This window comes from Moschus berezovskii, chromosome 25 (assembly GCF_049115385.1).
Source record: "Moschus berezovskii isolate FMDL1 chromosome 25, NW_MosBer_1.0, whole genome shotgun sequence".
NCBI lineage: Eukaryota > Metazoa > Chordata > Mammalia > Artiodactyla > Moschidae > Moschus > Moschus berezovskii.
In genome coordinates, this window is record NC_142484.1 from 8,576,716 (window position 1) to 8,599,082 (window position 22,367).

The 22,367-nt window shown below is 52.3% G+C and overlaps 1 protein-coding gene across 2 annotated transcripts in view; it reads left to right on the forward strand.

Annotated features, from left to right (window-relative positions):
* The first annotated feature begins 12,818 nt into the window (after positions 1-12,818).
* MACROD1 (mono-ADP ribosylhydrolase 1) overlaps positions 12,819-22,367 on the forward strand; it is a 153,775-nt gene continuing 144,226 nt past the window's right edge. Inside the window, exon 1 of one of the 2 annotated variants that reach the window (XM_055415667.2) lies at positions 12,819-13,261. In XM_055415667.2, coding sequence (XP_055271642.1) covers positions 12,964-13,261 — 298 coding nt within the window. In that variant the 5' untranslated portion in view covers positions 12,819-12,963. The remainder of the gene's footprint in view (positions 13,262-22,367) is intronic. The other variant, XM_055415668.2, reaches the window with a different exon arrangement.

Genomic DNA, 22,367 nt, shown 5'->3' on the forward strand with positions numbered 1-22,367 from the left:
TATGTTCACTTTGGAACACGCCAGCGGATTTTAAGCAGGAAAGTGATGTGATCTGACAGGTTTATCAGGATCCCCCTGACGGCTGTATCAGTGAAAAGGATGAAAGCCAGGGGACCTCCTAGTTGGCGGTGGCAGGATTCCAGGAAAGCTGTGATGGTGCCGTGGGCCAGGTGGGAGCAGAATTTGGGTGAGAAAAGTGGGATTAGGAATGCATTTTGGAGGTGCTGACAGGGTCTGTTTATGTAATGGACGCAGGGCATGAAGGAAGGAGGTTAACTCCAAGGCGTTTGCCTGCCTACCTGCTAAGTTAAATCTGTCAACGAGATCTTGCCTTTCTTGGCACGGTGCCCAGACCACCACACTCCTGCCGGTCCCAGTGCTGCCCTCCAGCCCGGCTCGTCCTCCACCGCTGGAAGCCCTTTGAGGCCTTTCATCATCTCCCCCCACAGTCTCTCTCCAGGCTTGTCTCCCGTCCCTCCCTCTCTGTGACCTGGCCTCTGCTGTCTCACATCCTGTTTGTACAGTTGTGTGTGTGGCACACTGCTCTGGGTACAGGGGCTCAAGAGTGAGCAGGGCAGGCCTCAGCTGCAGGCTCTGCACAGGTGAACCTTGTCTTCCAGTGGGGGAGACAGGTGGTACTGTAACTCACCAGCTGTGTGACTTTTGGCACTCTGCTTAACCTCTCCATGCTTCAGTTGCTTTCATTTTAAAATGTGGATGGACAAGTTTCAGTGTCAGAGTAGTGAGAACTGAATGATATCCTATTTATAAAGCACTGATAACAGTGTAAGTACCATAAACATTTGTTAAATAAAAGTAAATGAACAAATGAAGATAGTTCTGGAGTGGTGAACGCTATATAAAGAAAACAAACAGTAAAGATAAAGAATAGTTGCCAAGGAGGCAGGGAAGGAGTGCCCAGCAATTGGTGCTTAGTAAAAGCCCCAAGCCAGGGACAGAGTTCAAGACAGGGCAATAGGAAGTGCAAAGGCCCTGAGGCTGAAAGAAATCTGGAATTTTCCAGGAACCCAAGGAAGGCTTTGCTATGCTCTCGTATCCTTGTCTGTAAATGGAGAAGACATGCCAATGGTTTCCCAAAGTCACAATGAGAATTAAAATTAACCCATGCTTATTTTCTCAGACCTGGAACATAAAACTTTCAGAGCCCTCTTTCAGAAAAGAAAAATAAAATACAGTTAAAAAAAAAAAGTATAGAACTTTAGAAGGGGTGCAAATGAGGGACCCTAAGGTCGTTATGCAGTGTCATGGTAAAGCCACTTCTGAACATTAACATTTCCACCGGTTCAGGCTTCAAATTTCTTAGTGAACACAGCTCTCCCCCAGGGTCCAGGAGGCTGTGATGGGGGCCAGCTGGCCAGGGTCCCCTTCCCCAGGTCCCTGGAGCTCAAGCAGAAGCGCCACCGCAGCAGGCGTCCTGGCCCTTGACAACGATGCCCGATGCTTCAGTGACTCATGCTGCTATTTTTGGTGCTGCTGCTCTCAAGGTGGGGCGCAAGATGGCAAGGGCTGAATTTGGAGTCACCGCTGAGGCTGTAAATCCTGCAGTGAACGAGAGACAGAAGAAGTCACTGTGTACAACCAAATTCTCTGCAGAGCAAATTCTTAAGTTCTCCCAGAGGACTTGCCTGGTGGTGTTGGGGTTAAGACACCATGCTTTAAGTGCAGCTTGAGCTGGTTCCATCCCTAGTTGCAAACCTAAGATACCACATGCCGTGAGGCGCAGCCAACAAAAAAGTTCTCCCAATATTGATGAAAAAGAAAGCAGCTGGAGGACAGCAAGCTTAGGCATGGGAATGAGCAGTGGGGGTCAGGGGCAGGTCTCGGCTCAGAATTCTGGGGTCTGTAGGGAAGTTTCGTTTTTATAAGGACTTTCACTGTTAGAGTGGAAACTTAAGACAACCTTGAGTTTCCTTCTCCATGGGAAAGTGAAGTTCCATTCTGGGTTCTGAGAAATTCCTAAAGAATATTTTCATTTCCCATTTGAGTGATTCCTACTTTCAGCTACCCACTAACACAAGTACTGAATAGCAGGAAAAGCGTGGGGAGAATAAAGTGCTATAGAGTTCTGCTCAATTCAGTGAGCTCGTAGAGCCAGGAATTGTGCCAGACACTTCAAGGAATAAAATGATGGTAATTATTATCTAATAAGTATTCATCAGAGAGCCCCAGAGCCCAGTCCTGGACCTTGCTGTCCACGGGCCATCCCAGGGTGAGCTCCGCCAGCCTCGTGGCTATAAATACCATCTTGGATGACTCCCACGTTTCTATCTTCAGATCTGTTCCCAAGTTCCAGACTTGTCTACCCAGCTGCCTCCTTGACGTCTCTGCTTGGATGGCAAAAGCACTTTGCAATGTGTTCAAATCGGAGCTCCCAATGTGCTCCCCTGAAGCTGTTCTTCCCCTGACTTCCTTCTCGTCAGTGGCCTCGCTATTCTTGGGCTGGTTCACGCTGAAAATGTTGGAGGCGTCCTTGACTCCCGTCTTTTACAGCCATGTCCATTTCAGCAAAGTTCGTCAGGGTTCGACAGGGACCCTTCTGCAAGTTCCCATCTGTCTCCTGGCTTTGGGAAGGGGAAGGGCGTGTTGGCTTCCTGAACAGGTAGGTGGCCAGAGGCAGAAGGGACCGCTGGCTGGGGCTCCCAGGTCATATCCAGGCCTCCCACATGAGATGCTGCTTTCAGTGGGCGGGGCCTAAGATTGGTCACTGCTGTGGGCACTCAGGCCTAGGACCTAGTCCATGCCTGTAAGTTTGGTGAATGAGTAAACGGAGCTGATCATCTGTCTACTGCCTCATGGGGCCCTCATCCCCTCTCAGGGAGGCTCTCTGACCTTGCCCCCTCTAGGCTTCCTTGCTCCTGATTCTCTCACTCTTCTCTAGGTCAAGTGGGTCTGTTCAGATTCAAACATGCCAGTCCCACTGTCTTCTTTCCAACATCTGTTTCTTGAGAAATAACAAGTGGTGCAGAGTGTGAGCATGGGAAACCAGCCCTCTCATATCCTGATGGGAAGTCATACTGAGTAACATCTATTTAAAGTACAGAAAGCAACTCCAGGCTTACAGATTTCTCCCACCTGGGCCTAGCCTGGTGGCACAAGAAGTATTTTGTTGTTCAGTCACCAAGTCCTGTCCAACTCTTTGCTACCCCCTGGACTGCAGCACACCAGGCTTCCCTGTCCCCCACCATCTCCCGGAGATTGCCCAAGTTCATGTCCATTGAATCAGTGATGCCATCCAATCATCTCATCCTCTGTCACCCCCTTTTCCTCCTGCCCTCAATTTTTCCCAGCATCAGGGTCTTTGCCAGTGAGTCAGCTGTTCACATTAGGTGGCCAAAGTATTGGAGCTTCAGCTTCAATATCAGTCCTTCCAATGAGTATTCAGGATTGATTTCCTTTAGAATGGGCTTCCCTGGTAGCTCAGCTGGTAAAAATTTGCCTGCAATGCAGGAGACCCTGGTTTGATTCCTGGGTTCGAAAGATCCGCTGGAGAAGGGATAGACTACCCACTCCAGTATTCTAGGGCTTCCATGGTGACTCAGCTGGTAAAGAATCTTCCTGCAATGCAGGAGACCTGGGTTTGATCCCTGGGTTGAGAAGATCCCCTGGAGAAGGGAATGGCTACGCACTCCTGTATTCTGGCCTGGAGAATTCCATGGACTACCCATGGGGTAGCAAAGAGTCGGACACAACTGAGCAACTTTCACCCCTTTAGGACTGACTGGTTGGATCTCCTTGCAGTCCAAGGGACTCTCAAGAGTCTTCTTTAGCACCACAGTTTGAAAGCATCACTTCTTCGGCGCTCAGCTTTCTTTATGGTGCGGTCCTATTTGTGACGGCAAAGGGAATAGCACCCGACCCCACATATACCCGTGGAGGATATCAGGAACCACGGTGTTGCCTCCTTAGGATGGAGTATTAGTAGTGTTCAAAAGAACAAGCTGGTGGATACTGACACCAGAACATGCCCATGATGTACTGTGGAATGATGGAAGTTAGTCATGGAGCAGTGTGTGTGAGAAAAAAGGTGTGTATCTTCATACACATGGGATATGCACGGGAAAAGTCTAGACGGATACACAGCTAACTGCTCAAGTTTTGCTCCTGTGGATGAGGAATGGGGAGGGGTGCTGGATTCGTTTGGTAAGGCTGCCATAACTAAATACCAAAGATTTGGTGGCTTGAACCACAGAAGTTTTCTCAGTTCTGGAAGTCCAAGGTCACGGTGCTGGTAGGCCTGGTTTCTTCTGAGGTCCCTCCCCTTGACCTGCGGATGAATGTCTTCTCACTGTTTCTTCACGTGGCCTCTCCTTTGTGCAAGTGTGCACTCCGGGTGTATGTCCAACTTTCTTTTTGGCTGCACCACGTGGCTTGTGGGATCTCAGTTCCCCAACCAGGGGTTGAACCTGGGCCAAGGCAGTGAAAGCCCAGAATCCTAACCTCTAGGCTATGAGGGAACTCCCAAAGTTTCCTCTTCTGATAAGGACACCAATCAGATTAGATCAGGGCCCACCCTGAGTGTCTCATTTTAATTTCACCACCCCTTTAAAAACTGTCTCCAAATACTGTCTCATTGTGAGGTATTGAGCGTTGGGAATTTAAAATGTGAATTTGGGCAGGGGACACAATTCAGCCCATAACAGGGGTTTTCAATTTTTATTATGGTGTTAAAATTTGTTACAATGAACACTACTATTGGAGGGTTTTGTATATTTCAAGACAAATGTCCCCAGAGCACCCACCCACTTCCAGGCCTTCTCTGAAGTTAGAAGAGGGCAGCCAGTGCCCTCCCCCAGCCAGCTCCAGGGCTCTCTGAGGCCTGTCCCTGAGGAAGACAGGGTGAGCCCCTCTGGATCACTGGCCAGGTCCTCAGACCCACCCTGAGAGGAGGCAGACAGAGAGGCCTCTGCCATGCAGGCCTATAGTTTACAGGTACATACTTTGGACATGTAATACCTCGTAACCCATCCTTACCCTTCACACCTCTCAATAGAATAATTATACGATATTGGCCACTGAGCAGGTAGTAAAATGAAACTAGGCAGGTTATAAAATATGAAGACCACGTGACAACCTGGATGAATGGAGGTGTGAAATTGTGATCACACAGCAAAGATGTTAGGGGGACCCGGGAGATGCAGGGGCTCATCTATGCGAGTGAGGTGGTATAGAGAGGAAAGGTGGTGAGCTGAGCTGGGGTAGGGCGAAAACAGTAGCGCACTGGGCCTTAAAATCGAGCCTCTGGGGAGAAGCGGGCGCTGCCTTGGAGGTCTGTTTACACCTGGCAGCTCTCCTGGGTCCTGGTCTGGTCTTAAATCTCAGACCAGAAGCAGGAAACCCTCTCGCTGTCCTGTGGTCCTGCACCTCGCTGCACGTTCAGCCCTGCTGAGGTGGGAACTCTGCCCCTCTGGGTAGTTTTACAATCCCGCACGGGTTGGAAGCCAGGAAAGCAAACCCAGAATCTTGGTGTCAGTTTAGGAAGTTTTGTCATCACTGTAAATACCCAGGTGTTTATTAAGTGTTTTGAAACACTTCCGTCAACCTGCCCTATTTGTGATCCTCATCAGAGAGGGCTGGGTGGGAGACAGCCTGCAGTGATGACTGCAGTAGTGCTTCCTGTCACCCCAGTGTTCCTGCTTGGACAATCCCAAGGACAGAGGAGCCTGGCAGGCTACAGTCAGACACGCCTGAGCGACTAAGCACACATCCCGGTGTACCCGTCCTTGACAGTGGGGTCTGGCTGCTTCTCCTATGAGGAAGTGAAGTCCGTTTCTCCACTTCTTGGATTCTGGGCTGGTCCTGTGACATCCATTGAATGCCGCGACAGTGTGAATTCTGTGCAACAGAATGTGGTCAGAGCAAGGCAGTATGACTTCGGAGTTGGGCCTCAAGAGGCATTTTGCAGCCTCTGCTGTGGTCCTCTAGCAGCAGGGCCTTGAGACCAGTGTGCTGTGAAGGTGCCCAGTCTGGCCCAGTGGAGGCCAAGTGGGGCAGAACCAAGGGACCTTGCTGACCGCCAGCACCAACTGCCAGTCACGAGTGACACCATCCTGCGCCCTCAGCCCCCGGTGTGTTGTCAGACGACTGTGGCCTCAGGAGTAACCCAGGCAAGACCAACAGATGAACCTTCCTGCTTATCCTAGCCCAAACTGCTGATTCAAAGGCCTGGTTGCTATTTTAAGGCAGTCAGTTTTCAGTGGTTTATTGAGGCAGCAAAAGATAACTGAGACAGTATATAAACGAATCTAAGTTCATAAACAGCATTTGAATATTGAAGAGAACTGATTTACCATATTTATAATTTTAACCTATTAGTGGATAAAAACTGCTAACTGATTAGGAAAAAATATGCTTGGCTTGGGAGGGGGGAATAAAGTGGGGGACGAAGTCCTCTTTACCCTCTACTCCCTCCTTGTTTGTAAAGAAAAAAAGAACAAAAAAAATATGCTTGTTAGATGTGTAAGTCTCTTATGCTGAGTTTGAGGCGTTTGAGAGGACCAGCAATTTCAACTCTGTAAAATGTAGTTTAAAATCTATTAGGGAATTTAATTACCTATGTTTGTAATTGGCATTCATTTTTAGAATTTAATCTGTTGAACCTGTGAGTTAATTAAATATTCATCAAAGACTAAGTGAAAGTAATTATTCTTATTTTAATACAAAAATTAGATTTATAAATAGAAAACTAGATTTGCAAGTTGCATTTGGATGCTTAAGAAAAGCTAGTTCTTTTAATTTATAAGTTTAATAAATACAATATTCATTTAAACACAAGCAGCAGTAGGTAGCTTTTCTCTGCACGAAAGCCCCTTTTCCAACATTAAAAATCCTGAACAGACAACACCAGGTGTTAGCACACCCACTGGAAGAGTCGGCATTCCAGACTTGCATGCCTTGGCTTCTGTGAGTCCCTGGGCCTGGAATGCTCTTGACACACACACAAATCTTTGGTACCTGGTAAGATTTTACCTTTTCTTTTAAAAAATAGTAACTTGTTTATTTTTGACTGTGCTGGGTCTGCGTAGCTGCGCAGGCTTTTCTTCAGTTGTGAGCTGGGGCTACTCTCTAGTTATGGGGCAGGGGCTTCACTGTGGTGGCTTCTCTTGTTGGGGAGCACGGGCTCTCGAGCATCCGGGCTTCGGTAGTTGTGGCGCCTGGGTTTAGTTGCTCTGAGGCAACTAAGGTCTTCCCGGATCAGGGACTGAACCCACATCTCCAGCACTGGCAGGTGGATTCTCTACCACTGAGCCACCAGGGAAGTCTCAGATTTTACCTTTTCTAAAAGGTCCAGCTGAAACTCTGTGACGAGGTCCTTCCTTGCCAAGTCAGAACCCCACTTCCCTGCCTAGACCCGTCCAGGCCTCTTTCAGGCCAAACCCTGGTGGGCTGTTGGCTGGGACATTCTCTATCCTGGCTGCCGTGTGAGAACAGAGCTGAAGCTGAGCAAAAAGAAACAGAAGAACTAGTTCTGATGCCCAGGGTGTCTGGGGTGCTTCCGTGGCCTGGCTGTGGGGGACATGGATTTCCGGCTCTGTGCCGAAGGCAGCCTCCTCACGGGCACTGAGACTTTCAGGGCCTGGATCCCTGCCTCTCCTTGTTCTGTTCTGCAGACTTTGCCGGGAAGGGTGTGTAGTCTGTAGGATCACGCCCCTCCCACCACCAAAGATGTCCATATACTAATCCTTGGAGCATGTGAATGTATTACCCTACACGGCCAAGGGGCGCTAAGGTTGTAGACAGAACTATGGTTGCTCATCAGCAGACTTCAATGGGACATCATCCTGGGCCATCCCATTCAGTGGAATCACAAGGGTCCTTGAAAACGGAAGAAGGAAGCAGAAGAGAGTCAGAGCGAAAGGCCACCAAGGAAGACTGGTGAGATGCAACGCTGCAGGCTTTGAAGACGGAGGAAGGGGCCCAGAAGCCAAGGAACATAGGCAGTCTCTGGTGGCTGGTGCAGACACCTTGTTTCTTTAGCCCAGTGAAACCCACGTCAGACTCCAATCCTACAGAACTTTAAGGAAATGAATCCTGTTTATTCTTTAAGCTGCTAAATTTATGGGAATTTGTTATAGCAACAATAGGAAACTGATACACAGGGTCACCCACAGGCTTCATTGCTTGAACCAGTGACATCTGTGTGATCACTTTCCAGACCATAGATGGGAACCAAACAACCTTGACTCAAGCCTGGCCTCTGACCCCCACAGGCCATGTCGACCTTGGGCCAGTCCAGGCTTCTCATCTAACCCTGGGGTGGCACGTGGCAGCACTTACTGAGTTTACAGAAGTAGAGCAAATGGGCAGAGAGAGCTTAGCTTGGCGCCAGCTGAGACCCAGACCCCTGGGAGTGGCTGACATCCTGGAGGCCGTTGGCAAGGCTCTTCTGGCATTACTGAGTTATTGGAGAAGCAGCAAGTGGTGAGGTAACCTCAGGCCTGACACCTGCATCCTGAACTCATCTTGCTGAGCTTTTTAGGGAAAGGCGCAGGCCTTGCTGGTGGTCCTGGAGTGTTGGGGGCCCTTGGCCCTTCCTTCGGGTCCCCTGGCTTCTGATTTACTCTCTGCCCGCAGGCTTCCCTCTGAGCCACTCGGGCACCGCAGTGGTGCCAACTGCATCTGCAGGAGGGTTCAGTGCTCCTCCTCACGGCCCTGTGAAGAGATGTGGCCACGCTCAGTGCCAGACAGGCCTGGAACGCAGGGTGGGTTTGTAAGCAGTCAGACCTGAGCACTGACTTCTTAATTTACAGCTCAAGAAGCAAGGGCCAGTGTAGCCCAGTAAGAAAGAGCAAAGTTGGTACTAAAACCTTCCTAGAAACCCTGGCTCTTTGTTCCAGGTTATAAAAATACCCACTATGGGGAGTTCCCTGGAAGTCCATCAGTTCAGTCGCTGAGTTGTGTCTGATTCTGCAACCTCACAGACTGCAGCACACCAGCTTTCCCTGTCCTTCACCAACTCCCGGAGCTTGCTCAAACTCATGTCTATCCAGTCGGTGATGCCATCCGACCATCTCATCCTCTGTCGCCCCTTCTCCTCCTGCCTTCAACCTTTCCCAACATCAGGGTCTTTTCCAGTGAGTCAGTTCTTCGCATCAGGTGGCCAAAGGATTGCACCTTCAGCTTCAGCATCAGTCCTTCCAATGAATATTCAGGACTGACTTCCTTTAGGATGGACTGATTGGATCTCCTTGCAGTCCAAGGGACTCTCAACCATCTTCTCCAACACCACAGTTCAAAAGCATCAATTCTTCGGCACTCAGCTTTCTTTATAGTCCAACTAACACATCCATATGTGACTACTGGAAAAACCATAGCTTTGATTAGACGGACGTTTGTTGGCAAGGCAGTGTCTCTGCTTTTTAATATGCTGTCTAGGTTTGTCATAGCTTTTCTTCCAAGGAGCAAGTGTCTTTCAATTTCATGGCTGCAGTCACCACCTGCAGTGATTTTGGAGCCCAAGAAAATAAAGTCTTTCACTGTTTCCATTGTTTCCCCATCTATTTGCCGTGAAGTGATGGAACAGGTTGCCATGATCTTCATTTTCTGAATGTTGAGTTTTAAGCCAACTTTTTCATTCTCCTCTTTCACTTTCATCAAGAGGCTCTTTAGTTCTTTTTCACTTTCTGCCATAAGGGTGGTGTCATCTGTGTATCTGAGGTTATTGATATTTCTCTCGGCAATCTTGATTCCAGCTTGTGCTTCATCCAGCTCAGAATTTCGAATGATGTATTCTGCATATAAGTTAAATAAGCAGGGTGACAATACACAGCCTTGACGGAAGTCCATCACTTCAAGGCAAATAGATGGGGAAACAATGGAAACAGTGACAGACTTTTTTTTGGGCTCCAAAATCACTGCAGGAGGTGACTGCAGCCATGAAATTAAAAAACGCTTGCTCCTTGGAAGGAAAGCTATGACAAACCTAGACAGCATATTAAAAAGCAGAGACACTGCCTTGCCAACAAACGTCCATCTAGTCAAAGCTATGGTTTTTCCAGTAGTCACATATGGATATGTGAGTTGGACTATAAAGAGTGCCGAAGAATTGATGCTTTTGAACTGTGGTGTTGGAGAAGACGGTTGAGAGTCCCTTGGACTCTCAAGGAGATTCAACCAGTCCATCCTAAAGGAAGTCAGTCTTGAATATTCATTGGAAGGACTGATGCTGAAGCTGAAGGTGCAATCCTTTGGCCACCTGATTCGAAGAACTGACTCACTGGAAAAGACCCTGATGTTGGGAAAGGTTGAAGGCAGGAGGAGAAGGGGTGACAGAGGATGAGATGGTCGGATGGCATCACCGACTGGATAGACATGAGTTTGAGCAAGCTCTGGGAGTTGGTGAAGGACAGGGAAGCGTGGTGTGCTGCAGTCCACGGGGTCGCAAAGTGTTGGACACAACTGAGCGACTGAACTGAACTGGAAGTTCAGTGGTTAGGACTCTGCGCTTTCACCACCGTGAGCCCAGAGTTCAATCCCTGGTCTGGGAACTAAGATCCTGCTGCTGCTGCTGCTAAGTCACTTCAGTTCAGTTCAGTCGCTCAGTCGTGTCCGACTCTCCGCGACCCCATGAATCACAGCACGCCAGGCCTCCCTGTCCATCACCAACTCCCGGAGTACACTCAAACTCATGTCCACAGAGTCGGTGATGCCATCCAGCCATCTCATTCTCCGTCGTCCCCTTCTCCTCCCGCCCCCAACCTTTCCCAGCATCAGAGTCTTTTCCAGTGAGTCAACTCGTCTCATGAGGTGGCCAAAGTATTGGAGTTTCAGCTTTAGCATCAGTCCCTCCAATGAACATCCAGGATTGATCTCCTTTAGAATGGACTGGTTGGATCTCCTTGCAGTATAAGGGACTCTCAAGAGTCTTCTCCAACACCACAGTTCAAAAGCATCGATTCTTCGGCGATCAGCTTTCTTCACAGTCCAACTCTCACATCCATACATGACCACGGGAAAAACCATTGCCTTGACTAGACGGACCTTGGTCGGCAAAGTAATGTCTCTGCTTTTTAATATACTATCAAGGTTGGTCATAACTTTCCTTCCAAGGAGCAAGCGTCTTTGTCGTGTCCAACTCTGTGTGACCCCATAGACAGAAGCCCACCAGGCTCCCCTGTCCCTGGGATTCTCCAGGCAAGAACACTGGAGTGGGTTGCCATTTCCTTCTCCAATGTGTGAAAGTGAAAAGTGAAAGTGAAGTCGCTCAGTCGTGTCTGACCCTTAGCGACCCCATGGACTGCAGCCTACCAGGCTCCTCCATCCATGGGATTTTCTAGGCAAGAGTACTGGAGTGGCTTGCCATTGCCTTCTCCAAAGATCCCGCTAGCCCCGGTCAAAAACAAGCCAAAAAAACCCAAAAAACAAAAACACTATCATATTTATAAAATAATAAAATGTTATAGAAAGATACTAACATGTTTATGTTAAAAAAAATAACTCCATCCTTCAGTTCAGTTCAGTCGCTCAATCGTGTCCGACTCTTTGCGACCCCATGAATCACAGCACGCCAGGCCTTCCTGTCCATCACCAAATCCCGGAGTTCACTCAAGCTCATGTCCATCAAGTCGGTGATGCCATCCAGCCATCTCATTCTCTGTCGTCCCCTTCTCCTCCTGCCCCCAATCCTTCCCAGCATCAGACTCTTTTCCAGTGAGTCAGCTCGTCGCATGAGGTGGCCAAAGTACTGGAGTTTCAGCTTTAGCATCGGTCCTTCCAATGAACACCCAGGATTGATCTCCTTTAGAATGGACTGGTTGGATCTCCTTGCAGTCCAAGGGACTCTCAAGAGTCTTCTCCAGCACCACAGTTCAAAAGCATCAATTCTTCAGCGCTCAGCTTTCTTCACAGTCCAACTCTCACATCCATACACGACCACTGGAAAACCCATAGCCTTGACTAGACGGACCTTGGTTGGCAAAGTAATGTCTCTGCTTTTTAATAGACTATCTAGGTTGGTCATAACTTTCCTTCCAAGGAGTAAGCGTCTTTTAGTTTCACGGCTGCAATCAGCATCCGCAGTGATTTTGGAGCCCCCCAAAATAAAGTCTGACACTGTTTCCACTGTTACCCCATCTATTTCCCATGAAATGATGGGACCAGATGCCATGATCTTTGTTTTCTGAATGTTGAGCTTCAAGCCAACCTTTTCACTCTCCTGTTTCACTTTCATCAAGAGGCTTTTTAGTTCCTCTTCACTTTCTGCCATAAGGGTGGTGTCATCTTCATATCTGAGGTTATTGATATTTCTCCCAGATTCCATCCTTAGAGTCCTTTTAAAAAAAATAGGAAAAATATAAAGAAAAACATCACCCCAATTCTTACACCGAGAACGCCACTTGGAACTCTCATTTTGTGTCTTCCAATTCCAGAACTTCTATCCTTGCCTCCCGAGTTGCTCTAGATTCGGTTCCAGCCGCGGCCCCTCCCGCCCCTGGGGCTAAGAGGCAGAGGCTCAGCGGCCTGGGTAATAGTCGCCCAACCGGACCTACCCGTTCGCTTCACCTCCCCGCGGCCGGCCCGGGTGACCCGTGAGGAGTTACGCCCGCCTCTGTGCACTCGGCTGGAGGGGCGGAGACGGAGACAGGGTCGGAGGCCAGAGGCGTCTCCCACCAGGAAGTTGGAGGTTGCCAACTTCCAGCCCCGAGCGGAGGCGCACGGCGGGCGCGCGACCGCTCGAGAGCCGGGCTCCAGCGCCGCGCGGCTCGGCTGGCTGGGCGGGGCGCGCACGTGTGTTTACGAGTGCGGGGGCCTGTCTGCGGCCCGGACTACAAGTTCCAGGGTGCCCAGCGGCGCGCCTGGGTTTTCTGGCCGCGCGGCCCGCTGGCTCCCAAGCAGGTCGCCTCGGGGTGGCACGCGCCACCTGGTCCCCAAGTAAATAAGGGAGAGACTCCCCGAGCACGGCAAATAGAGTCTAAGTGGGCGGGGAGCCGCCCCGCGCCCCTGCTCATGTTTCCGCGGAGCGGAGCGTCCCGCCTCCTGGCACAGCTGCGCGCGGCGGGGCAGCTGCTCGGCGCCCCGCGCCCCTGGCCCGGCCCCTCGGCGGGTTCCACGAGGACCCGCAGTAGTGCGTGCGGCCCCCCGGCGTCCCTGAGCGCGCACCACCCGCGCGCGCCGACCTCGGCGGGAGTTGGGGTTTGGGGGGCAGCGGCGGTGGGGCGGAGAGCCGGGGTGCGCACCTGGGCCCCCCTGGCCATGGCGGCGAAGGTGGACCTGAGCACCTCCACCGACTGGAAGGAGGCAAAATGTAAGTGTAAGCAGGAGGGGGGCGCGAGGGCGGCCCTCCGTGGGCATTCTCCGGCTGGATAGCACCCCACTAGCCGCCTCGTCCACCCCAGAGAACTGGGGAAGTTAAGGTCCCATGTGCCTAGTATGGACCCCCCATTAACAGCCACGCCCCCCATGTGCCCAGCCCCGGAGACTACTTCCCTGGGACCAGGTCCAGGGCCCCAGTCGGAGGCAGTGTGAGGAGGGTGGCCTCACCCCACTGAAAGGGGTCGCGGGGCTCCCCCAGAGAGCACCCAGGACCTCGCACCTAAATCTGTTGTGCAGGAGGGAAACGTAGCCCAAGGTCACTCGGAGTTTGCTTCAGATCTCACAGTAGGCTCTCAATTCCCCTGGCTTTGCAATACTGTGGTTTCTCAAGTGGTGACATTCTAGACAGAGTGGCAAGGGACGGGCTTTGGGGCCGGCATCCCACCTGGTGGGATCAGATAGCCACAAAGAACGGGCCTGGAGGCCGGTCACACCTCCCCCCATGCCCCCTCGGGGCCTGCCTCTCTGGGCACGTGGTCTGGTGCCCTTTAGCCCTTATCGTTGGCCTCTAGACACTTGTGAGCTGTCTCTGCCTCATTCCTGGGGGACACAGGGTGGAGGAGGGGGACGGGGCAGGGCCGAGAAGGGAGGTTGTGTCTATGAGAACAGTGACACCCCTGCTTCCCACACCCAGAAATCAAGCCATTTCCTCTGGCTGGGGCGGCGGGGGGTTGGGGGGGGCCGGCGCGGGCCATGAGTCCTGGTGGGCATGAGTCCCAGGGCTGGACTCTGGGCCAGAACAGAGGAGGGAAGGCAGGCAACCTGACCTGTGGAGCCTGAAATAGCTCCGGCTGCCAGTCCGGCTGCTCCTGCCCTTCAGGGCATGCTCCCTGGCCTCTTGTGACCATTCCCGGCTGGATCGCCTTTCAAAAGGGCAGGGACGGCAGCTCATTGGCTGGGACTTGCGGTGGCGAGGAATCAGCCAATGGGGCTGGGGAGGCAGGCCTGGGGCGGGCCGCGGTTGAGGGTTCGGGGAGGCGTCCTCTGGGATTGGAGGTAGAGTTCAAGATGAACTACTCCTGTCGTGAGTTGCAGTGCCTTCGCTGGGATCTTAAAGCACCAGCCGGAAGCACTTGACTTTGCTCCCAGAGCAAAAGGAGTGCTTGTCACCCCTTCAAGCCCTGGCCCCCGAACATCCAGGGTCAGAGTGGGGAGTGGGAGGTGGCTCCCTGGCATGGGAACTGTCCCCACAGGGAGCCCTGATTTCCCTTCTTCCTTAGAGAACAGCATCCCAAGGTGGTGGGAAGGAGAGCTTGGAAGGCTGGAGGCCCAGACACCTGTTCCTGGGTCTGCGGCTTTCTGTAGGACCCAGCTCTTTGCCCCTCCCGCTCCTTGCTGGCGCTGAAAACTTCCAGACCTCTTGAAGCTGATGGGCCAGGAATTCCCAGGCTGCTGTGGTGTCTGTCTGCTAGGATCTGGGATTTCCATTCATTTGGTCCGTTTTTATCCAGTGCCTTCCGTGTGGCCAGCACTGCCGTGCTTGGGGAGACAGGCGGGGACCGTCCCCTCACGGAGCTCAGGTGAAGAAGCAATGGAGGGTGTGGTTAGGGCAATGAGACAATGCCCAGTAAAGATCGGTGCTTGAAGTCGTGAGGGGCAGGGCTGCCTGAGCTCCCGTGTTCGTCCAGGCAGGGGCAGTGTGGGGAGGCTGGGCTTGCCCCAGGAACCCCAGACCTAGGTGGAAGCCCCACCCCACCAGTAGCCGTTAGGTGGTAGTTTGTGGGGGTGACACAGAAAGATCCGTGTTTTAGTTATCTATTGCGGCTTAGTAACAGACTACCCGGACACTTAGTGGCTTGAAACACCAAACGTTTGTATTATCTCAGTCCCTGAGGGTCAGGAAGCTGGGAGTAGCTTAGCTGGGTGGCCAGGCTCAGGGTTTCTCAGGAGGCGGGGATTTGGTTAGAGGTAGAGAGGTCCCTTCCCAGGTGGCTGGCTCCTGTGAAGTGGCTGCTGGCTTAAAGGCCTCTGGTCCACATTCAAGGGGAGGGAAATTAGTTTCCACCTTTGGAAGGGAGAATTGGGGGCATATTTTTAAAACCACCACACCAGGAGACTGCCCCAAGTGGCTTCTGCCTCTGATTGGGGTCCAAGCTTTGATCTTTTATTCATTTATTTGACCGTGCTGCTCAACTTGCAAGATCTCAGTTCCATGACCAGGGACTGAACCCAGGCCATGGCAGTGAAAGCCCAGAATCCTGACCAATAGGCCACCAGGGAACTCCCAAAGAAGCTTTGATCCTGGAAGATCCCCACACTGTTTCTTCATTACATTCATTTACATGTTCAGCCGAGTTGTATTGTACAGTAAAGTATAGCACGGAGAAGGCAATGGCAAGCCACTCCAGTACTCTTGCCTAGAAAATCCCATGGATGGAGGAGCCTGGTAGGCTGCAGTCCGTGGGGTCGCTAAGGGTCGGATACGACTGAGAGACTTCACTTTCACACATTGGAGAAAGAAATGGCAACCCACTCCAGTGTTCTTGCCTGGAGAATCCCAGGGATGGGGGAGCCTGGTGGGCTTCCGTCTATGGGGTCACACAGAGTCGGACACGACTGAAGTGACTTAGCAGCAGCAGCAGCAAAGTACATCAAGTGTACAGACCTTAAGTGTACAGTCGGTGTACCCTTCATTTTTTGGCCGCATGGCCTGTGAGATCTTAGTTCCCTGACCGGGGATTGAACCCAAGTCCATGGCAGTGAAAGAGCCGGGTCTTAACCACTGGCTTGTGTGCATCCTAAGTTGCTCAGTCGTGTCTGACCCCATGGACTGTAGCCAACCAGGCTCCTCTGTCCATGATGATGCTCCAGGCAAGAATACTGGAGTGGGTTGCCATGCCCTCCTCCAGGGGATCTTCCTGACCCAGGGATCGAACCCATATCTCCTGCAGCTCCTGCACTGCAGGCAGATTCTTTACCACTGAGCCACTGGGGAAGCCCCCTCACCACTGGAGTGCCAGGGAATTCCTACAATCAGTGCACTTTTCTGTAGGTATCCAGCTGTGCAACCGCTGCTCTGGTCAATAGGCAGAACACTGCCATTGCCTCCGAAGATTCCTTTGAGCCTCTTTCCAATCAGTACCCCTTACAGCTAATCTTTCTTCTATCTCTTCATTTTGTTTTCTCTTGAACTTTGTATCATCAGGGGCATACACACAGCGTGTACAGTTCCTTTTACTCAATGTCTGTGTGATTCGTTCACATTATTGGGTGTACCAACAGTTCGTGCTCTCTTATTGCTGGGTGATATTCCATGGTGTGCCACAGTTTGTGCGTGCTGTCTCCTTGCTGTGGCCATTTGGTTTCCAGTTTGGGACATTTGGGAATAAAGCTGCTCTGAATATCCTTACCCGTGTCTTTGATGGACACATGCTCGCCTTTCCGTTGGCGATATACCTACAAGGGTGGCTAAACTCTTGTCTGTGCTTAAGATGATCCTCTCTCAAAGACTGGCACATAGTAACCAAACTCACAGGAGACTAATGTATAGTTCAGAGGGTTGAGGTGCAGTTCATGGTGGGAAATATAATAGCAGCGGATCTGGAAACTCATGTGTGCCTGGGCAGGGCCTCCTCTCCCTGCGGAAAAGCCATTGTTGTTCAGTCGCTAAGTCGTATCCAATTCTTTGGGACCCCATGGCCTGCAGCACGCCAGGCTTCCCTGTCTGTCACTGTCACCCGGAGTTTGCTCAAATTCATGTCCATTGAGTTGGTGATGCTATCTATCTCATCCTCTGCCACCCTCTTCTCTTCCTGCCCTCAGTCTTTCCCAGCATCAGTGTCTTTTCCAGTGAGTTGGCTCTGGAACTCACTGGAATTAACCATCAGGTGGCCAAAGCTGAGCTTCAGCTTCAGTATCCATCCTTTCAATGAATATCCAGGTTTGATTTCCTTTAGGATTGACTGGTTGGATCTCCTCTCAATCCAAAAGATTCTCAAGAGTCTTCTCCAACACCACAGTGTTAGAAGCCAAGTTATAGTCTTAAGTTTGTTCAGCAGCGTGTGTTCTCAACTAGGGAGATGGTTAAATGATTTGGAAGCTGATCTCGCTGTCCTGAGCACACCTACCCACCTTCCATGGGCAGTTGCTCGGTGTTTCAGTCCAAATGTAGTGCTGAGTGCCTGCTCTGGGCCCCAAGTGCAGCAGCCTCAGCTGATGGTCCAGTGGGTCCTCTGGACAGATGGCCACATTCTGCCTGGGTTCGGTGCATTTCTTTGTTCTGGCTTTAGGCTGACAGCCCACTTGTATGGACCTATTTTCTCTCTAGGTAAATAAATACCAACAGGCTGGATCTTCCTGCCCAGAAGACATTCAGTCTCTTTGAGAGACCTCTGAAGTATCTAATTTCACTGGCCAGGGGTTAATTCCTTTAGCTTAATTCCCTCAGTTCTAGGATGCCTCATTACCCCCACCCCAGGTTATGCCTTTTCATCAGAAAGAGTGTGGAAGCAGTCCTCCTATAAGGCGTGTTGGTGTGAGGGGCCTTAAGGTCAGGCAGTGGGGGCTCTGTCACCACAGGAGGGGCCTGGCCACCAGAAGAAGGGCAGGTCCCTTTTGGCCTGCAGTAGGGGTGGAGCTGTGTGCTAAAAAGAGAATGAACATTGGTGTCATCAGACATGGCAAGCCCCAGTACCACTGCTTCCATGCTCCCTGGGCCTCAGTTTCCTCATCTGTAAAATGGGACCAACAGCACCCGATTTGTAAGTTGTGCTAGGATCACGTTAGAAACCATTTTGTACACAGCAGACAAAGGGTCCCCAGCAGCCCCTCTTCCTGTCACCCCTCAGGTCTGTCTCCTCTCTCTGCTCTGTTCTGGGCCTGGAGACACTGGGCTCATGTAAACTTGTCTCCGCCATGGTCTTGAGTGCTAGAGCCCTGACCCGCTCCCTCTCCCTGGGGGCTCAGGATAGGGCCCATGTATTCCAGCCTGTCTGCACAGGGCAGGGTGAAGACTGATTTCAACCCCTGTGGGCTTTCACGCAGAATGGATGATTTATCTGATTTGACTGCTGAACTGGGAAAATTTCCAGGCATACCTGGGAATTGGGGGGCTTCTCCCACCTGTCTTCGGGGAAAGCAGCCTTGGCACATCCCAGTACAGGGGGCGGCAGGGGGACCTGGGAGGGTAGAAAAGCTCCAGGGTGCCTCGTGTTGTCTCCCCATGGTCCATGCCACAGGCTTTGACAAGCACCTGCTCTCTGGGGACGGGGAGCCTGGGTGACTAATGCCCCTGCCACAGGGTTCCCAGAGCCCAACCCCTCTCAGCCCTGCCCACCTGGCCTTCTCCAGAAGAGAAGGTGCTCACCAGCCCACCCTCAGCCTTTCCAAACACTGTCGGAAAGTGCCATAAAGACACTTCTTAAAACACATCATTGAATTCCTGTTCATCCACTGCACTTTATGGTTCTGGCACAACCTGCTTCCTCCAGCTCAGCTTTCGTGCCTGGGAGCTGCTGAAAGCTTCGTCTGGGGTCAGGCCTCCCCATCAAACTTTACTGCAAACATCTTTTTTCCAGCACCTGTCTCACTGAGCTGTGAAATACTCTCACCTCTCCGAAAAAGAAGGAAAATTAAAGCGTATGTTGTACATCTTTTATAAGAAAAATAAAACTCACTTGTGCTTTAAGTCTGCACCTGTTCTTCTGGCAGAGGGATGTAGTGCGTGTCAGAAATGCATGCGGCGGGACTTCCCTGGTGGTCCCCAGGGTTAGACTTCTTGCTCCCAGTGCAGGTGACCTGGGTTCGATCTTTGGGCAGGGAACTAGATCCCACATGCTGCAACAAAGACCCAGCACAGCCAAATAAATAAAAATATATATTAAAAGAAGGACATGCGTGGGGCACATGCCCACCCTAGGGTCCTGCTTCTCCTCCTGGAGTGAGTGGGGGGAGCATGGGGGCAGCCCCCTGGCAGGTGAAGCTGAGGCCCTGAAGACAGTGCTCAGATCCTCAGCTGGCTTCTCCTCTCCCATAAATCAGACTAGCACCGCCTGTAGCTCTTCTGGGTTGCCACTTTGCTCTGGAGATGAATGAGGGCTTGGCACCCCACACACCGGCCCCAGGAGGTGTGCACTTGGGGACCACAGACCGGAAGGGCAGGCTGACAGTCATCCCCAGGGCTGGCACCTAGACCACTGGTGGCCACGCAGGCGGCTCTGGTGGCCCTCCTTGGCCGTCTCTGGGAAGTAGAGCCGTGTTTTGGTCTTTGCTGGAGAGAGGGGGTGCTGGGGGGGCTGGGAGTCACTCAGAGCAGGCCCCGGGTCCTAGGGGGAACAGTACAGGACAGAGCCCTGCACTGGTCCTGCCCTGGGTTCCTTCTGTTCGCCTGTGACCAGGGCCGATTGCTCAGCTGCTTTTGTAAAGCAAGGTGGTGGTCTCTGCCAGATGGTGTCTGCTAGGGGACATGAGCCATCTCTGGTTACCTGAGGCTGCCCCAGCTGGAGGAACTCCACTGTGGGAGTCCTGTGGGGTCGCCTTGGACCAGCCCCTCCGGTGTCACAGCATGGCCTTTCATTGGCCACAATCCAGCCGGCTGTGACTACTGGTACTTGAGCACCCTGAGACCTCAGAGGGGGTCTTTGGTCACAGTTGTGCAAGATGACAAACATGGGGACCCAAATAACTTGAAAGGACTTTCCTGGTGGCTCAGATGGTAAAGAATCTGCCTGCAATGCAGGAGACTTGGCTTCGATTCTTGGGTCAGGGAAGTCTCCTGGAGAAGGGCATGGCAACCCACTCCAGTATTCTTGCCTGAGAAGTCCATGGACAGAGGAGCCTGGCCGGCTACAGTCCATGGGGTTGCAGGGAGTCAGACAGGACTTAGCAACTGAGCAGCAATAGCAGATCTCACTCCCAGGAAGGAGTGAGTGTGTCTGATGTGTGCAAGGTGCCCGACAGCTTCCTCTGCGTTTTCACAGCCACCTTCTTGCTCACAGCAAGCTCAGGTGCTGGGGAGGGCCTTCCTTGCCCCTATTCTAGAGATGAGAAAACTGAGGCTGAGGGGGTGAGCGCCTTGCCCATGAACATGACAGTCTGGGGGCATGAGCCCAAACCTGGGGGACCGAGGAGTAAGAACGGAGTGGAAACCCCTGCACGGCCAGGCGCTGGGCCAGTGCGGGCCTTGAACAAGCTGGGGAGGCAACCAGAGCCTAGCTTTTGCTCTCTAGTCCAGCCGTTTTAGATCTTGCTCTATTTCCCCACACAAAGGCTCTCCCCTACATCAAGGCTTTTGAACGTGCCGCTCCCTCCTCCCAGAAGACCTGGTCCTTTTAGCAAACTTGCCCTCAGCCTTCAGGTCTCAGATCCTTGGTTCATTGATTCACCCCAGGGACCCTCACATGTGCCCTGTGCTGTGCCCGGTGCTAGGAATCCAGCATAAATACGACCGGTCCGCATACGGCCAGGGTCAAGCAGAAAGCAGATGGTAGGGCAGGCAACTATTCTGGGGACGGGGAGGCCCAGGAGGAGGGGGCAGTAAAGGAAGACCAGGCGGGAGGCACAGCAGGCACAGAGGCCCTGAGGCAGGCAACAGCTTGGCTGCTGGGGGAACTGGAAGGCTCAGGGTTGAAGTGCGGTAGGGGGGGCAGCACCGGAGGAGGCTGGGCAAAGAGGCGGGCTCTCCAAGCGTGGGTAAGGACCTGGAGTTTGAGCTGAGCTTTGCGCCGAGAACGGCTTCTGACTTCTGTTCCTGAGATCTCTGGGCTGCTGTGTCAGGGTGGGCGCCGGGAGTCAGCTGGGAGTGGGGGCTTCCGGAGGGCACTGCTGCTGCTGCTGCTAAGTCACTTCAGTCGTGTCCGACTCTATGTGACCCCATAGACGGAAGCCCACCAGGCTCCCCCGTCCCTGGGATTCTCCAGGCAAGAACACCGGAGTGGGTTGCCATTTCCTTCTCCAATGTGTGAAAGTGAAAAGTGAAAGTGAAGTCGCTCAGTCGTGTCTGACCCTTAGTGACCCCACGGACTGCAGCCTACCAGGCTCCTCCATCCATGGGCACTAGGGAGCAGTTAATGAGGAAGGCTTGGCCCTGGAGGGGATAAGCAGAAGGCCTGGCTTCCATGGTGTTGTGGGGATAAATCTGACAGTCTGCAGATGGATAGAAAGGGGAAGGAAGAGAAAGGAAAGACCCCCTGGTTGGGGGCCCCAGCAAAGTCTGGGGCCATCTACTGAGAAGGTAGTGAGGACAGAGGGGTCCGAGGTTCAGTTCTGCAGAGAGTTTGGGGGTGAGAGCAGGCTGCAGGCCTTGGGGGGCAGATGCTCAGAAGAGATGAGACGCTGGAGGTGCACCCGGGGATTTGGAATGCATGGAACTGACGTGAAGACCATGGGAGAGAGACTTCCCTGGTGGTCCTGTGGTTGGGACTTTGCCTTCCAGTGCAGGGGTGTGTGTGGGTTCCACCCTTGAGCTAAGATCTCACATTCCCTAGGGCCGGAAAGCGAACACATTTTCCAAAAAAGCCAGAAACGATATTGTAACAAACTCAGCAAAGACTTTAAACATGGTCTACATAAGAAAAAAAAAATCTTTAAAAGAAAAAATAAAACCCAAGGAGAGGGTGTGGATTAAGGAAGAAGGGAGGCTGCAAGGAGGCTGTGGAGCCAGGAGGCGGGGTCCAGAGAGGGAAGAAGGGGTCAGGGGTGCCGAGCACACAAGGGAGGCCAGGAAGGGCCACTGAGTGAGTTCAGCGGCCAGCGTGGTGCCTCTGACCTTGGCCTTGATGGAGAGGTGGGGTTCGGGGGAGGAGGACGTGGAGACAGAACGTAGGTGGCGGTGGGAAGAGAGCGGCAGAGAAACAGAGAAACGAGGCCACAACTACGTGTGTGGCATGCGGGGTCGAGGGAGGGTTCTGTTTTCATAGAGCCGGTGCAGGAGATGGTGTTTGAGGACTGCCTGGGGGAGGGGGAGCGCAGGAGTCCTGGGGAGGTGAGCTGGGCAGCGTCGGCTGGGAGGATGGACCTTTCTGCCCAGTGACCCGAGAGAGGGAGAACGCGGGCAGGTGTGTGTGTGGGGGGAGGCAGCCCCCTAGCTGTCTGACTGGGAG